This window comes from Meriones unguiculatus, chromosome 3 (genome assembly GCF_030254825.1).
Source record: "Meriones unguiculatus strain TT.TT164.6M chromosome 3, Bangor_MerUng_6.1, whole genome shotgun sequence".
NCBI lineage: Eukaryota > Metazoa > Chordata > Mammalia > Rodentia > Muridae > Meriones > Meriones unguiculatus.
The window spans coordinates 175385081-175403033 of NC_083351.1; the positions used below are offsets into that span (position 1 = coordinate 175385081).

At 45.0% G+C, this 17953-nt stretch overlaps 1 protein-coding gene across 1 annotated transcript in view; it reads left to right on the top strand.

Annotated features, from left to right (window-relative positions):
- Positions 1–17953, top strand: part of Aff1 (ALF transcription elongation factor 1) — a 160904-nt gene that overhangs the window by 5228 nt on the left and 137723 nt on the right. The window contains exon 2 of the mRNA XM_021657481.2: positions 12489–12543. Within this exon, the coding sequence (XP_021513156.1) occupies positions 12515–12543 (29 nt within the window). The 5' untranslated portion in view covers positions 12489–12514. The remainder of the gene's footprint in view (positions 1–12488; positions 12544–17953) is intronic.

Genomic DNA, 17953 nt, shown 5'->3' on the forward strand with positions numbered 1-17953 from the left:
GAGTATCTTCTGTGTGCTAGACAGTGATCTAAGCGTGGCATCGTGGTAAAACCCGAGCTTCGGAGAGCAGTCAGATCCATTGCCAGAGAGCACGTCTGTGTTTATCTCCCATGACCTGCCGTGCACACCGAGCTGTGACTCTCGAAGCTGGAGTTCGTTTTCCCTTTTAAAATCAGGAAATGGAGCTGAAGTTAACAGACTTACCTCTGTGACTCAAAGCCTGCTGCAGTTTCTAGTACGGTGCGCGATGCTGGCCATGTTGATAGGTGGTTTCCTGTTTTTCAAGAGCTACAGCTCAACTTTCATATACATAGTGTTTCTCCTTGGCTAAGCCATTCTCTCATCACTGTGGATGTTAGAAAGTAAGCATTTTCCTGGAGCATTCAGGGATCCATCTGTGCCCTGGTAGGCGAGTGTCATGCAGGCCTGTTTGACAGACAGGTTTTATTTATCTGCCCTGAGGATCTCAGCTGGGCGTGTGGTCCGCGTCTGTAATCTCAGATGTTCAGAAGGCAGAGGCAGGAGGATCCTGAGTTCAAGGGTTAAGAGCTAGAGAGATGTTCCATGGTTATGAGCACTGGCTGGTCTTCCAGATGACCCAGGTTCAATTCCCAGCACCCACATGGTGGTTCCTAATGATCTCTTAACTCTCTCCGGCCCCAGGGAATCCAAAACCCTCTTCTGGCCTCTGAGGATAGTTCGGGCACATGTGCACGGACACATGCGTGCAAGGCAAACACATATGCATAAAATAAAAATAGAATCTCAAAAAGAGAGACAAGCTCAAGGGTAGCATGGACAACTTACTTATTAAGACCCTTTCTTAAAATTCCACTAGGCATTGTTACAGATCTTTAATCCCAGTGTGTGGGAGACAGAGGCAGGCTGATCTCTGTGAGTTCAAAGCCAGCCCAGCCTACGAAGTGAGAGCCTGTCTTACAAAACATATTCAAATGATAAAGTGAGCAGAAAGGGCTGGTGTATAGTACTCTGACTGGGTAGGCCACTTCCCTGGGGTTAGGGCTTAGAGACGGCTTTCTGCCTAGGCAGACTAGCTTCCTTGTCAAATAAGAGACCCAGTCTCAAAACTAAGGTGGGTAGCTCTCGAGGAGTGACCACTGAGGTTGTCCTGGCCTCTGCACACGTGCACCTTACAGACTGCCTACTTTAGTTCAGAAAAAAACATAATTGAGTTGATGAAAGCTCCATCTATGGCTTGTAAGAATGCATGCCTGTTTAAAGTCCTGTTCCCCACACAATTTCTTATACCTTGTAGATATGTTGGTGTGTGTGTGTGTGTGTGTGTGTGTGTGTGGTGGGGTGTGTGTGTGTGTGTTGATACACATCAGAACCACAGATGTCCCCATTAGTGCGACAGTCCCTGGCTCTGGTGTTTCCGGGCTGCTGGTGCAGAATTTGCATTTGTAACAGGGAGCTGTTGCTGCTTCTATTTCTGGAACCAACTTCAGCACCACTGTGTGTAGCCGAGGCTCAGCTCCGTGTTTCTGAGTTGGATGTGCAGGCCTCTGAGTCTTTAACGCTTTAACGCGAGCTTCCTGATGCTGGGCAGACTCCAGGCAAGGCAATTAACTTCTCATCAACGAATGTGAAGATGTGGGATCATCCTCCTTAGAAGCTAACAAGCTCACCTGCCTGGAGACTGCTGGGTGACAGGAATGACTGTCATTCCGAGTTGAGGCAGCTGTAGTGCCAGCATTTTATTTTTTTATACTTGTTTCCTAAGTGCCAATTTGCACAAGGGTTTGCCCACAGTCTCGGAGCTGTGTTCCAGGAGGGAATCCGGAGCTCAGGGAACCCTCTTTCTCTCTCATAATTGGCAGTACAGCTGCTCCAGGGGAGACACTGTCTTGATTACTGCATATAACAAACATGTTCCCCTTTGCTGGAGAAACAGACGAGCCCTCTCCTCCAAGGCTATTCCACTCATCGATCTGGACACTTGGCACCTCTGCGTGTGTGACGTGCCACAGACTTGAGAACTGTCTCTAAAATAAGGGAAGGAAGGGACATAATAGCACTTCCCTTCCTAGAAAGCTGAGTAGATTAAGCCACTAAATGTGTGGGTCCTTGGAGACCCAGAAAATTATAAATGCTGCTATTAATAAGTGCAGGGTGTTTTTACCCCCGAAAGGAAATGTTGTGTTGGCTCGTTTGTTTATCATATTTCATTCAACTATTTTGTGTGCATATGTACATGTGTGGGTACATATAGGCCCCAATACATACATATGTGTGGACAGAGGTCAGAGGACAGCTTGTGGGAGTTGGTTCTCTGCCTTCATGATGTGGCCTTCAGGTAGCCAGGCCTAGCGACAACTGTTTCGTACCCACAGAGCTATCTCTCCGGCCCTCTCTTCGTTTTAATGGTAAATAAATAAAAATGCAGGGGCTGGAGCAAGGGCTCCCCGGGTAAGAGCAATTACTGCAGTCTCTTTCAGAGGAGCCAATTCAGTCCCCAGAACCCGTAGGGTGATTCACAACCATCTGTAACGCCAACTCTGGGGACTCTGACGCCCTCTTCCGACCTCCGAGGGCACTGTGTGTCCTACAAGCGAAACACTTAAACGCACCGTGGTCTGAATGAGAACGCTCTCTGTAGGTTAGTGTGCTTGAACCCTCGGTCCCCGTTAGCCCTTGTGTGGGCCTGAGAGGTGGCCTCGCTGGAGGACGTACGTCACTAGGACAGGCACTGACATGGCGTTTCAAGTCCGTTTTCTCTGGGAGCTCTCAGCCATCCCTGCTGCCATGTCCGAGGCTGACCCTTCCCTACTGTGGTGAACTCTTATTTCTCTGGAGTTTAGAAGCCCAAATAAATCCTTTTTTTTTTTCTATGAATTACCTTGACCATGGTGTTTTATTACAGCAAAAGAAAAGTAACTAATACACGTGTAAAAGTGAAAAAAAAAAAGAAAGAAAGAAAGAAAATCTGTGTGTATGCATTGCCACCAGCCCGCCCCGCCTCTGTCTCTGAGATAAGGTCTTGCTATATGCTGTGACCTTGCACTCAGCACCTGGAATGCTGAAATCACTGGTGTGAACTATCACACCCAGCTCAGATTATTATTTGTTCTTTTAAATTGGATTTAGTTTTAGCTGCTGCTTATACCTACGAGTAATCCCTTCTAGGACCAGGCTGGGACACCTCCTGCCACACCAGGGAATTAATTAAGGCGAGGACCAAAATTATTCCCCAAGAATAGAAAAATTCATTATCTGGGGACCAGAGACCAAGGCTGTGTTCTAGTTTTCTGTTTCTGAAAGTCACACTTTAAGATTTTCCGCGCTATGCATCTTCCGTGTCAACTTTCAGTTAGCAAAAGATTTTGTAGAAATTAAATTCTTGCATCATTTTGAAAGGAAAAGAGAATTTTCACAGGGCTGTTTCTCTTTTTCGTATGTCAAACCCCACTGACCATAAAAACTTGTGGTCTCTCTTTGTTGTAGCTGTGTTGATTTGCTGGGTTCTCTGACAGAAGGCACAGAACTGACAGGATGCATTAGCGTGGCTTAAGGCTGTGGTCTGAGCAGTCCACCAAGGGCTGTGTCCTGGTGCAAAGGCCAGGAGCTGGTAGTTGTTCAGCCCTTGATAATGGGTATCTCCCCAGTCCCAGTCTGCTGCTGGAGTCCCAGCAAGCTGAGGTTTCAGGCCACCCTGGAATCCAGGATAAGTAGGTTTTAAACCTGTCCTTTTATGTGGCCTCCAGAAGGTGTGACCCAGATTTAGGGTGGAACTTCTGGCCCCAAACGACCTGGATTCAGGGAGGGTCTTCCATCTCAAATCATCTAACCAAGAAAATCCCTCACAACTGTCCTAGGTACTCAGCTCTTAGTTAATTACATATTGGTCAGTTTGACAAGAAGATTAGCCTTCGCATCTGAGTTGTGTATGCTGTTGCTTTGACTTGTCCCCTGGGGGTGTCTGCGGTGTGAAACTCCTTCCCACCCAGCTGACTGTAAGCTCACATGTCTTTCTTTGATCAAGCACTTAGGTAAATTTACTTCCTTAAATGTCTACTTCTAATGGGAGGGCTCCCACAGAGCCGGTGTGTCATGTAACCAAGCATGCCAATGTCACACTTTCAGTGCCTCCTCCAGAGTTCCACTGCCTTGTCGCTTCTAAGATCCAAATGTGAACACCTCACCTTTTGTGGAGGCTTGGCCGAGATTGTTTCCGCTCGTTTGCATTGCAACCTCTAATATCTTTCTCTTCTGGAGCCATGGTTACAGAATCGACATTTCACTTTTACTCTTCATCTGCTAGACTTCAGGCTGCCATTATTATTATTATTATTATTATTATTATTATTATTATTGTTATTATTATTTTAAATGGGGTTTTATCCTCCAGCCCTGGCTGCCAGGCTGGTCTGAAATGTTTAGATAACACAGTCCTCAGCCTTGCACCCTTCTTCGGAGTGCCCACTGATATAATAGTGGCAAAGCCATCATGGGGGTTACCAACTTTCTGATTGAATTTAAGGCACAACACAAAGGAGGACCCATTCCCAGTACTGCTGACGAGCCTAAAACCCCTGGCTGGACAGGTCATTACTGACCCTAGCGGAAAACCTAAACTAGTTTACTGCTAAATGTGCAGAGGATTAAACTGATTCCTAAAATACCTGACTTATTGTTGTTCCCATAGGTTAGTGCCTCTCTCGGCCCTCATCAGAGACACTTGTATTTGCATTAGGTGGTGATTGATACAGAGACCCGCAACTGGTCATGGTACAGAGGACACTGGTGCATTTTCAGCCCTGAATGGTGTTTGTGTCACCTGTCTTCCTCCTAACCTCAGGGAAATTTTGTAGAAGGGGTCAGAAAGATTGTAGATTCAGAGGCAGTGATGACTAAGGAAACTGTTTTCTGGGCATGGCACAGCAGTTGTGAACTCACAGTGATAACATGCACAAGACCTGTGCAAGCTTAGGTCAGACAAAAATCTCAGCACAGGGGCTGGAGAGATGGCTCAGAGGTTAAGAGCACTGGTTGTTCTTCCAGAGGTCCTGAGTTCAATTCCCGGCAACCACATGGTGGCTCTCAACCATCTATAGTGAGATCTGGTGTCCTCTGCTGACTCCTAGCTCTCACATGCAGGCAGAACACTATTAAAAAAAATCTCGGCATGGAAGTTGGCACACAGTCCCATCGTAGCTGAATAGCTATTGGGTAATGATAGCTGCCAAAAGAGGAAGACAGTTTTTTTTTTTTCCTAGGAGTGTTGTCCCTGGCAGTTGACTGTTGGCGTGGTAGGTCACACAAGAGTATGTGGGCATTGTAAAGTGGATGTGATCGGTAGGGAAGGGGGTAATTCTGGGAAGAGCAGAAGGAGAGAGGTATATGTTCAGAACACGTCGTACCAAATTCTCAAAGAACCACTGAAAAACGAAAGAAAGAAATTAGACTTCCCAGTAGCTGGAGTTTCTCAAGTGTATCAGATTTCCCTCTTGTCCTCCTCAGTATGGCTCACAAATATGCAGCAGACCAAAGTCTGAAGTAAGTGTCTGTTTGGCCGGGCATGGGAGGTGGGGAGGCGAAGTTGCCAGCATAGCATCTTCAAGCAGGATAGTACAACCCTGAGCCCAGAAAAGCTACGAATGTGGCTCAGTGCAAAATTGTTGACTACATGTGCCTTCAATCCAAACGCTGAATGCTGGGATTACAGGATTCAGTCCCTCCCTGAGTGCTGGGATTACAGGCGTGTGCCACCGTGCCCGGCTCACCTGACTCTCTTGAAGCTCTAGAAGGGGACTGTTTTTCTAGATGTGATTTTTTAACTTTTTTTAAAAAAATATTTAATTTTTTTTTTATGTTGAGCGCATTGATCTGAGGGTGTGAGATCCATTGAACTGGAGTTACAGACAGCTATGAACTGTCATGTGGGTGCTGGGAATTGAACCCTAGTTCTCTGGAAGAGCACACAGTGCTCTTAACTACTAAGCCATCTCTTCCAGCCCCTAGATGTGGATTTTTAATGGTCTAGATTTACGGGAAGAACTTTTCTTTCCTGACAAACGGAGAAAATGTTGGGTGGCCCATCCATACGCCCTCCTGCTCTCTTCCTCTTTGCCCTGACTAGAAGTTAGATGTCTGCCTCTAGCATCGGGCTTCTTAAACCTTAGGAAGACAGGCACGATGAAGACAGCATGGCAGAGCAGAATTCATTCCTGATGCCATAAGTGAGTGGCTGGGAGTCTCCTGGAGCTAGCCTCCTGGATTTGCAGTTAGAGAAACAAAAGCTTAGGTGAGAGGCAGAGGCACATTGATCTCTGAGAGTTCAAGGCCAGTGTGGTCTACAAAGCAGGTCCAGGACAGCCAGGGCTGCTACACAGAGAAACCCTGTCTCAAAAAACCAACAAAAAATAAAAACAAAACATAAAAACTTAGGTCAAGCAGCTTTTACCTTGATGTCAAGCCCATTGCTAATTCATGCAATTATTCCAAAATTGAGTTGGAAAGTTGTTGGAAGCACGTTACAGCACTGAGCTTCAGGAGTCCGGATGGCCTTCTTGAGGGTTTGTCCCCTGAGCAGCAAGTCATGGCCAAGGGGAGCCAGCAAGACATAGGTGTGTGCCTGTATCAGATGTGAGTGCAGAACCTGAGGCACAGCCTGTGGCTGGGAGTTAGCTGGAAGAATTGTGCTCCATTATGGGTTTCCTTCCTTGTGGGTCCCAGTGGCACTGGAGGATGGAGGAGTTGTAAGCTGTCAAGTCTGTTTGGTGTGGTGTAGAATTCTGGAAAATGGGAGAAAAAAAAAAAGTGTGATTCATGAGTTTGCTAAGGACAGCTATTCCTGCTGTGTGTGGGAGGGGAGCAAGAGGAAGTAGAGATGACCAGAAACTGACTAGTACAAGCCCTCCAGCTTCTGTAGACCCTGTCATGCTTGGTTTTGGAAACGAGGTCATGATCACGCGATTTGAGACCTGATTAGTTCATTTCATCCATTCAAAAGCGGAACCTTCTGGGTGTGACTCGGTCAACTAGAACAAACCAAAACAGCAGTACCAGTTAGGAAGTGCTCTGTGTGAGCCAATCATTGTGCTAAAACCTTCTGCTGCCGATGACAATCATGATGTAATAAAGTTAATATAAAAATATCTACAAACTGAAGGAAGAACCTTCCTGATTTTACTACTTAACATTTCTCCCATTTATTTACATTTAAATTTTATAAAACTCTAAAAGGGTTAAAAGAAAAATCTGGGAGTAGCCAGACAACGGTGAGGCTTGCCTTTAATCCTGGCACTTTAGAAGCCGAGGCAGGTGGATCTCTGTGAGTTCAAGGCCAGCCTGGTCTATAGAGGTAATACCTGGAAGAGCCAGGGCCGCACAGAGAAACACTCTAATAATAATATTGATAATAATCATAACAACAACAACAACAACAATAATCTGGGAGCTAGAAAGATAGCTAAGTGGTCAAGAGCAGTTGCAGAGGACCTGGGTTTAGTGCACAAACACACCAACAGGCAAAGCATTCATCTCCGTAACATGAAACAAATCTAAAAACGTAATCTAAAAATACTGAAAAGCCAGTGAATTCATAGAGGGTTATAATGAAAGATTTGTAATATTTGACATGAGAAGAGAAGACGACTATCAGTATCCCCGGTGCTGTGGCCACCTGGCTGGTGTTATTTCCAACCGTGTTTGTGTAGTTGCACACAAAAATGCTCTTTTTCCCCTTCAGAACCAAATTGGCTGGCTGGAGAGCTGGCTCAGAGGTTAAGAGCACAGGCTGCTCTTCCAGAGTTCCTGAGTTCAATTTCCAGAAACCACTTGGTGGCCCATAACCATCTATAATGAGATTTAGTGTCCTCTTCTGGCTTTCAGGTGTACATGCAGTCAGAATACTGTCTACATAATAATAAATAAATCTTAAAAAAAATTGACTCATTTAATTCTTTTTGAAGTCACCTTCTCACGATGATGTGCCACAATTGATTTTGCTCATTCAGTCATATGAGGTAGGTTGTTACCACTTTTTTTTTTTTTTTTTATCGGGCAAGGCCTTCAGGATACTAGGGAAGTGCCCCATTGCTGAGCTGCTACTTCCCAGCCCCACATGAGTGTACATAGATACATGTTTTATTTTTTAGTTTGTTTTTCCCCCTCCCCCTTGGGGGAGGGTAGGGATGGGTCAAAAACACTGGCTGGTCTTAGACTTGCTGACCTTGAACTCTTCCTACCTCAGCATCTAAGCAGTATGGTTATAGGCATGTGCCATCATGCCCAGCTTCATGTGACTTTTTTTTTGGAGGGGGGGAGTGAGTGGTTTGAGACAGAGTTTAACTATGTAACTATGTAGGTGATTGTATTTTAAGGAATGATTCCTTTAAAAAGTAATTCTATGAACAAGAAATGCTAACCTGGGGGCTGGAGAGATGGCTTAGTAGTTAAGACAGACCACTGGCTCCTCTTCCAGAGGACCTGGGTTTGATTCCCAGAACCAACATGGCGGCTCACAGCTGTCTGTCACTGCAGCTCCAGGTGACCCAGTCCCCTCTTCTGGGCACCAGGAATGCACATGGTAAACAGACATACATGCGTGCAAATCTCCCACACATATACATGAAATAAAAATAAATAAATCTAGTTTCTGGGTGTAGTGAGCTCTTTTGATTCCAGTCTTCAGGAGGCAGAGGCAGACAGACAGACCTCTGCGAATCCTGGGCCAGACTGCTCTACCTCGTGACTTCCATAGCTGCATAGGGAGACCCTGTTTCAACAAACAAACAATGAAAGACAGTTTTAAAAAGAGAGATACTAGCCTGAACTGTGCACCGTTTCTTTTCGCAGTGATTAGAATGATTTCCTGATTATTCGGGGCCTCGCTTCTCCTCTATGCATACACTAGCTGTGCTGAACACATTGAGGCAGTCTTTTCCCTCCTAGCTCCAGCCGGGCGGCTCAGTTGCGAGTATGAATCTCAGGGCTGTTAGCACTCCTCCATCGTTCCCCTTCTTAGCCTCTAGGACAGTCTTGAGTTGGTGGCGAGGGCTTGCTTCTGTCATCCGTTAATTGTGTCCTCAAATGTAGCATTTTCTACTCAACATCCCTACAGAATTTCAGCATCCTGCCTTAGTTCTGTCTTCTCTATAGCAGCTCTTAGGGTGGAATATCGCTTTTGCTTAACATTTCTTCCTCATGTGTAGCTCCTGTCACACATCCTTCTGACATGAGAGGTGGAGGGGTGTTTGCTTTACCCTCGTGCCTACTGCCTGGTTCAGGAGCTAGGAGTCTTATCAGGTTCGTTCGTTTGTTGCTGTGATAAGACACTATAACAAGCGACTTAGGAGGGGAAGGGTTTATCTGATGAATCACAGTTCCAGGTTTCAGCCCTTCATTGTGGAAAAGTCAAAGGTGACAGGAACTTGAAGCAACTGGTCCCATCACCTCCATAGTCAAGAACAAAGAACAATTAATTAATGTGTGCATGTCAGTGCACAGTTCACTTTCTCCACCTGTCTGGTCCAGCATTCTTTGCCTAAGGAATGGTGCCACCCATGGTGGGTGGGCAGGCCTTCCTACCTTGATTGAAACATAATTAAGGTAGTGCTCCCAGACCGGATCAAAGTCCGCAGATCTAGACAGCCCTTCACTGAGAGTTTCTACCCGGGTGATTCTGGATTGTGATATGATAATAACATCAGGGAGCCCGAGGCATTGGCATCCTTGCTCTGCCAATAGTTTGGACTTCTTAATCAGCAGAATCATACATGGGAATGCCACTGTAGACTCTTCAGATGCTTCTACAGAAGTGTTATCAAGAACGATGCAACACGATTCTGATAGTTTTATTGATCATTTTCTGTGTGCAAGAGAGCGGAGAGTAAGGGAGGGAGGAGAAAGTAAGCTATTAGTGGGAAAGGGGGAAGAAAGACAGGAAAGGGAGCCAATGTGGGGGGAGGAGAGAAGGATGGAAAGGGATATGAAGCTGGAGATTGTAGAACTTGCCTAAGGCTACTGTAACTGCCTGGAGGAGTGACTCTAAAAGATATCTGACCCTGAAAACCTCACAGCTGCACTGGTATAAGTGAAGGGGAGATCACACCTCTACACTGTAGCCTTTGGGAGAGGCGATAACAGTAGCAAATAATGTCGAGCAGCCTGGAAACATGGAGGTGAGCAGTTTAAATTGTCTGAAGAGGGACATCAAAGGCCTTATCAGCATTGCCAAGGAAAAAGTCTTCTAAACGGGTGGTTCAGCCTGAGAAGAAATTGTAACAGTTAAAAGTAATTACAGCAGGCAATTACAGATTTCATGTAGTGTGCTCTTTGTATCAAATAGTGATAAAGTGATAAAGTATTGAGGTAATTTGGCAACCTACCTTGTCTTTACTAATGCTTGAAGAAAAAAGGAAAGCAAAGCCAAACAGCAACAGTGAAGCAAGTTAGCGTAAGTCCAGCCAATTTATAGGCAGGGAAAGGAAACAGCTGCTGATATTTACTTAGAAAGTTATTCCTAGACACACAGATAGTATGGAGGCCGTCTGCCCAGACTGTAGAAAGAATGGCTTTTCCTAAAATCCAGTCCCATTTTCAGAGAATGCACTAAGAAGTTTACTCTAAGCTAGAGTGTGACACATGCCTGTAATTGCAACTAGTTGCAGGTAGAGGCAGGCGGATTAGGAAACTGTGCTATAGTGATTTTGAGACATTTTAAAATTGAAGAAGGGAAAAAGAGGAGGAGGTTGCTTATTTGTTTGATTAAAAAAACATTTATTTATTTATTTATTTATTTATTATATATACAGTATTCTGCCTGCATGTGTGTCTACATGTCAGAAGAGGACACCTGATCTCACTTTAGATGGTTATGAGCCACCATGTGGTTGCTGGGAATTGAACTCAGGACCTTTGGAAGAGCAGCCAGTGCTCTTAACCTCTGAACTATCTCTCCAGCCCTATTTGTTTGATTTTTTGAGACTGGGTCTTGCTATATAGTTTAGTGCAGCCTAATTAAACTCCTACCAAATTATAGGTGTGTGCCTCCATGCCTAGCCAATGTACATTTAAAAAAGTTGAATTCATGTTTAGCAGTTCTAGGCACTGGGACTCCCTTCCCTGCCCAGGCGGCAGCAGGCATGGCACAGGGGCTGGGCGTATGCCTGCCCTATTTTTTTTTCCCCCTCAGAGCCTTACAATTTTACGTGAAGCTCCCCTCTTCGCTTGCACACTCAGGACTCTCTCCCTTTCCCTCTTCGTCCTGTTAAGGTGCTAACACAACTTGTGACCTTGGGTTGATAGCTTCAAACCCAGTTTCTCTGCAAAGCGAGGTATTAGTGTTTACTGCGAAAGCTTATTGCACTGCTACATGGAACCATTTTTCAAAGGGCTTAACATAATGGTTGGCACAAGGTCGACACCAGAGAAATGGCATTTCCTTCCCTCGTGTGCACAGTTATGCACAGTTGTTTTTCTTTTGCCCCCTTCCCCCCCATGCAGTTCTGGTGGGCAACCAAAACCATGACAATAGGCTGTATTCTTTTGGGGGGGTAGTCGAACAACTCAGGGCCAATGAAATTCCATATTAAATATATGGAAGTTTATGTAAGGATAGGTTTCTATGTGTCCTTTCCCCTCCCCCAATGCCCTCCTTTGCTCTACCCTTCCGTCTCTCTCCCAATTTAAGCTCTCGCCATTATTCCTCTCTTTCTACCACCTCTATGCTACTCTTCACTCTCCCTTAAGAGCTTCCTTTCTCTTCCCACCCATGGTCCTTTCTTTAATTTCCCATACTCTGTGGGTTCTCCTAACTGAACACACAAACCCTAAGAGTTCATGCTAAGACCTACCTATGAGTGAGGCCATGCCGGGTTTGTCTTTCTGGGACTGGGTTATTTCGCTCAGTATAATTTTCTCCAGCTCAACCATTTACCTACAGAGTTTGCTTCTCTTTGCAGCTGAGCAGAATTTCATTGTAAATGTTTATCACATTTTCATCACGCCCATCCATCAGCCTTGCCTTCCCTGGGCCCTAGCTCTGCCCACGGATAGAGGGCGTGAACAACATGGATGAGGAGGCATCTCTCTAGCAGGAAATAGAGTTCTTTGGGTATATGCCAGTGGTAAAGCAGGGTCACATGGTGGATCTATTTCTGGTGTCCTGAGGAACTGCCACATTGATTTCCATTGTGGCTGCACCAATGTGTCCTCCCAACAGCACAATGAGGGGTCTCTGCCTCCTCACCAACATTTGCTGCCTTTTGCTTCCTTAATCTTAGCCTGTCTGTGTTAGCATGACATCTCAAAAAAGTTTCATTTGGCATTTCCCCAATTGCTAAAGATAATGAACATTTTATTTTATTTTATTTACAATATTTCTTAGCTATTCGTATTTCTGAAGAGCCATTTTCTAATTCAAATGTGAACTCTGAATTTTGTCTCTGCGGTGTTACAAGTTGGGTGTACCCGTATGTTTACTCTGAGCTGACGTTTGCAATCTCTCTCTCTCTCTCTTCCAGATGAGCGCCACCCACTGACAGCAGCAATGGCTTTTAAGGACAGCAGTGGCAGCAGGTGAGTTTAAAATTTAAAATGACATTTAACTTCAGATCTGCTCCTCGAAGAAGCTGCAGCTGGGCATGGCAATCCCTGCCTGTAACTCCAGCGCTCTGGAGTCTGAAGCCACCTTGGCCCGTACCAAGACCCTGTCTCAAAAACCCAAGCAAGTAAGCCACGCATGGTGGCACTCCACACCTTTAACCCCAGCACTTGGGAGGCAGAGACAGGCGGATCCCTGGGGATTTATTAATCAGGTGTGATAGCAAACACTTGTCATCTATGGGCTAAGGCCGGAATGGGCTGGGGAGGGGGGGGTCCTAGAAGTTTGGAATCAAACAGGGACCTAGAGTGAAGGAAAAGTGAGACTATTAGTCACATCATCAAATTCTGTGTTCGGGATACTGGCCCACATGTCAGTGGTTTTATAGACACACCTGTTCCAGAATGAATGTCTTCCAGTGTGCCTCCGTGGTGGAATTCTTTAATACTTGCCTCCTCTCCTCCCTCATCTTTTCTACTCGGCAAATGCGGTGTAGAAGAGGCCTTTTTGGTTTTTTTTTTTTTTTTTTTTTTGTCTTGCAAAGTGACATGTGAAAATTGTGTAGAGGGTATTACCTCTGTGATGTATGCTAATTTTCTGATGCAGTCTTGAAGAATAGCTCAGTGGACATCCAGAAAGAATTTTCAGTAATATGGATAAGTTACTTAAAGTAGATATTAAAAAAATATATCAAAAAATAATAAAAAAAAAATGTGGCTCAAACTACTCAGTACCTACTGAGTAAGAACGGATGGAGCCTGGAAACTGAAAACCATGTCTGTTCTGCTTCCTCTCTTTGAGGGCCACTTACGGAGTTTGGTGCTGTGATTTGGTCCTGGCGTGAAACTTTGTATGTTCCCACTACAGAGACAACATGGTACCTTCTAAGACCTCGGTGGAAAACCGCCCTCATTTGTCTTTAAGTGTGTTCATAATTTTGGCTACACATAAGTTTTGGATTTTGGCATAAATGTCTCGTCCTTTATAGATTGGTTTTGACTGTACTTCCAAAGGTCTTTCACACTCCGAGTCTGTAAGAATAATGGCCTGTATTCTTAGCTGACATTTAAGCGCTTACAGTTTTTGCTTCTAAATGAGAATTTGTAAGCTGGTGGCCTGTGTGGTGGATCTGGTCTACATATGGGCTTGCTTGGCCCTTTGCAGCATTCCAAGAGAAGGATTATCAGCAGATACCTTTATATAGCAATCTAGGTTTCCATCTTTCCTTGAGAATTTTCAGTTTTAGGAACCCTGGACTTTGATGCCACATACCACACTCATGTAGAATTGAATGCATGTGACCCAGCACACAATTCTATCTCTAAAAGATTTAGTGTGTGTGTGTGTGTGTGTGTGTGTGTGTGTGTATGTGTGTGTGTAAGCGCAGGTGCACTGTAGAGGCTAGAAGTATTGGAGCTGTAGTTTCAGGTGGTTGTGAGCTAACAGTGTGTGTGCTGGGAACTCCAGTCAACTGCACGGTCAGTATGTGTACTGAATCACCAAGAAATCTCTCCAACCCCACCGTGGCTTTGAAAAAGAGTCTCCTATATCCTAGGCTGGCCCACAGCCCAGGTTGGCCCTCTTGATTTTCTGCCTCCAGTTCCTGAGGCCTGGGACTGTATAGGTTTGTACCCTGTGGGTTTGAACAGTCATAACTCTTTTAGGTAAGATATCAGTTCTCTGGTCTGAGCCCCCAGTGGCTTTCTTCTTTCCTTCCTTCCTTCCTTCCTTCCTTCCTTCCTTCCTTTTTTCCTTCCTTCCTTCCTTCCTTCCTTCCTTCCTTTTTTTTTTTTTTTTTTTTTTTTACCAGAATGTCAAGATGATGATCCCCTTAGCCTACAGGTCAGCAAGACTTCTTCCTACCAATCTACCTTGTCACTTGGCTTTAGGCAAAGCCTTGTTGCATTTCAGTTCTGGATAATTGATGCCCAGTTATATCCATCTAGTCAACTTGGGCCACCTAACGTGTAAGCCATTCAGTATCTTTTCCTTTAACTGTTTTGATCCATCTGTATGTACAGCCTAGGTATATGTTGTTATTGTTTTTAAGACCGAGATTTTCTGTGGGCCTGGATGTTCTAGATCTTGGTCTGCAGATCAGGACGGCCTCAAACTCAGAGATCCACTTACCTCTACCTTCCCAGTGCTGGAACTAAGGCATGCGACACCACGCTCAGCTCACCTTCTATCAATTTTACTATCAACAAGAAAATTATCTGGGTGTGGTGGAGCACACCTTTAACCTCAGCACTAGGGAGGCCAAGACAGGCTGATCTCTGTGAGTTCCAGACCAACTTGGTCTACATAGTCTGTTTCAGGTCAGCCCACACTACGTAGTAAGACCATTGCAACAAACAAACAGAAAAACAACAAAAAAGAAAATTAACCTGCATGCTTATAATTTCATCACTCAGGAGGCTAAGATTAGAAGATCCAGAGTTTGGAGCTAGCCTGGACTACATGAGACCCCATGTTTCAAATAAAATAAAACAAGGCAGAAGAGATATCTCAGGACTATGTTTCGTTGCTCTTGCAGAGGACCCATTTGGTCCCTAGCAATTACTCTGGGTGACTTTAAACTGCCTGTACGTCCTGCTCCTGGGGACGGATGCCCACTTTTGGCCTCTGAAGGCACCTGTGCTCCCATCCCCCACACAAGCATTCATATGTACATAATTTCAAATCACCTGGCATAGGCACGGACGTCTCTAATTCTAGCACCTGGGAGACAGAGGCAGCCAGAACTCTGTGCATCTGAGGCCAGCCTGATGATCTGCATAGAGAATTTGAGGCCAGCTAGTGAGACCTGCCTAAAAATAAAGAAATCAACCAATCCTTGTCTTAGAAGCGGGGTCCCTCTAAGGAGGTTAAGAGCATACACTGCGCCACCACGCCTGGCTGATAATTTCTTTTTCTTTTTTATTGTTTTAGAGAATAATAAAACCAGGTGGTGATGGCACACACCTTTAAGCCCATCACTTAGGAAGAGAGGCAGTGGGATCCGTGTTAGTTTGAGGCCAGGCTGGTCCACAGAGCTAGTTCCCGGACAACCAGGGCTCTGTGGAGAATGTTGGAAGAGACTGTTTTGTTTTGTTTTGTTTTGTTTTGTTGAGACAGGGCAATACATGTTTTTCTTGTTACATTCATTTATTTGTGTGTATCTGTGTGGCTCTGTTACTCTGTCTCTCTCTCTGTGTACATAGGCAGTACAGGATACAGAATATGTGGAGAGGTCAAAGGACAGTTTCTGTGAGTTGATTCTCTTCTTCACTGTGCTAGGGGTGGGACTCGGGTTGTTGGGCTTGGCTTACCTTTACCCACTGAGCCATCCTACCAGGCTTCCACATACCCTGTAGAGCAGTGGTTCTCAGTCTTCCTAATGCCTGCGACCCTTTAGTGCAAACAGTTCCTCACGTTGTGGTGACCCCCAACCATAAAATTATTTTTGATGCTACTTAATAACCTTAATTCTACTACTCTCACAAATCATGCCAGTTTCAATGTTTTCTGATGGTCTCAGATGACCCCTGTGAAAGGGTCAGTGCACAGGACGGGAACCATTGCTTTACATGGAAAGGCTCATATTGAGAAAGACAAATGGGTGTGTGAATAGCCAGTTCAAATTCAAGCCGCATTTTCAATCATCTCGTCTTTGAATTGTGCGGTTCTGACTGGAGTTTCTGATGATTGCTCCCCCCCCCTTACTGAAGCAGAACTTTTTGGCCTTATTTCACTCATGAGACTGATTTTTTTTTTTATCCTTCCTTATCAATTGCCACATCTCTTCATTTTCTTCTTTGAATCTTAAAGGTTAAGTTTTTCATAGTGTGTGCTAAATTATACTCCGGGACTGGGCCCAAGTTATGACACTGGAACCAGAGTGAAGCAGAGATATTCAGGAAATATTTGCTTCAGAGCTGAGAAGAATAACTTTTCTTCCAGAGTCTTATCGGATTGTTGGGGAATGACTTAATTGTCTGCCATGAAGGGTGGTACTTGTAATTTAGGAGCTGTGCTGGTAAGCGTTTGAGTGTTTGGGGAACCTGGAGGGCTTGCACTTTGTGACCTCAGATCTGGTCAGTGGTGTCTTCCTCCTGCAGAAAGCCGGGCAACACTGTAACCCTCCTCAATAGAGACGAGCTAGTTACTGAGGAAGCTACAAGGTGTTAAGCGGATTAACAGCCATTATTCAGGCAGATTTTCCCAGGGCCTGTAAACCAGGGACCCAAGTGCTACATTCTTACAGAAGAGATTAATGGCCCTTAGCCACTTTTTTTTTTTTTTTTTTAATAAATAAAATAGCGATTAGCATTGTAGCCCCTGGAAATATGGGATGGGAGTGTGCAGAAGGTTCCAGAGTTTTCCAAGTGAAGTAGTTTCCGACCTAACTTGCAAGAGTCATGCTGCTACTTGCTGCTGCTGCTGCTGCTGGCACAGAACACCAGAAACCTGTGGCTAATTGGCGGGTTTGTGTCATTGTCCCATGGGACTCTGAATGAGTCAGTCCAGTCTGAAGGCTTAAGGTTTACTTTGGGGGGTGGGGGGAAGAAGGTTTATTTGGGGGGTTCGGAGGGAGAAGGTTTACTTTGGGGTTTATCCCAGACAGGAAGGAGGGTTTTTTTGTTTGTGTGTTTGTTTTGTTTTTGTTTTTGTTCTTGTTTTGTTTTTTTTTTTTTTAGAATTATTTTCTGAAGGGTCAGTTAATTTGGGGGTGGGATTAAATTGTAGAGAGAGAGCATCGTGCACCTGAGTCTTTGACACTGATTTCTCTCTCAGGCCAAGGAGGTAGGAGCCTTTCTGCTACTTTCATTCTCCCTCAAGGGGGAGGTTCTGGCTAGTGCTGACACCCTGGAAAGAAGGGCCAGCTTCTCCAGGAACCTCATTAACAGGAGGAGATTGACCAGGAAAGCGACCTATGAGGCACAGGCTGCCTCCGAAGCCCACTCTCCTCCCCACTGCCTTGTGCTCCATAAATTAGTCTTCCCAAACAAGGCACCAACAGTTGGTATTCCCATGTGTGTGTTCACTTGACAGGTTCCACTGGGTCTATTTCACCCTCAGGAATGGCTATGGTGGGCAGGGGAAGGCAGGCCGTGGTGGCAGACGCAAGTGGATCTCTGAGTTTGAAGCCAGCCTGGCATACAGAGTGAGTTCCAGGACAGCCAGAGCTACACAGAGGAACCAACCCTGTCTCAAAAACCAAACCTAAACCAAAACCAACCAACCAACCAACCAACCAACCAACCCAAACAAGACAAAACCAAACAAAAAAACATTCTTCCATAGTATTTACTCTTTTCTAACAAACTTAATTGAGGTGTAATTTATACCTGTTTTAAGTATACAGGTTAACACTTTTAGTCCAATTTTATATTTTAATATTTA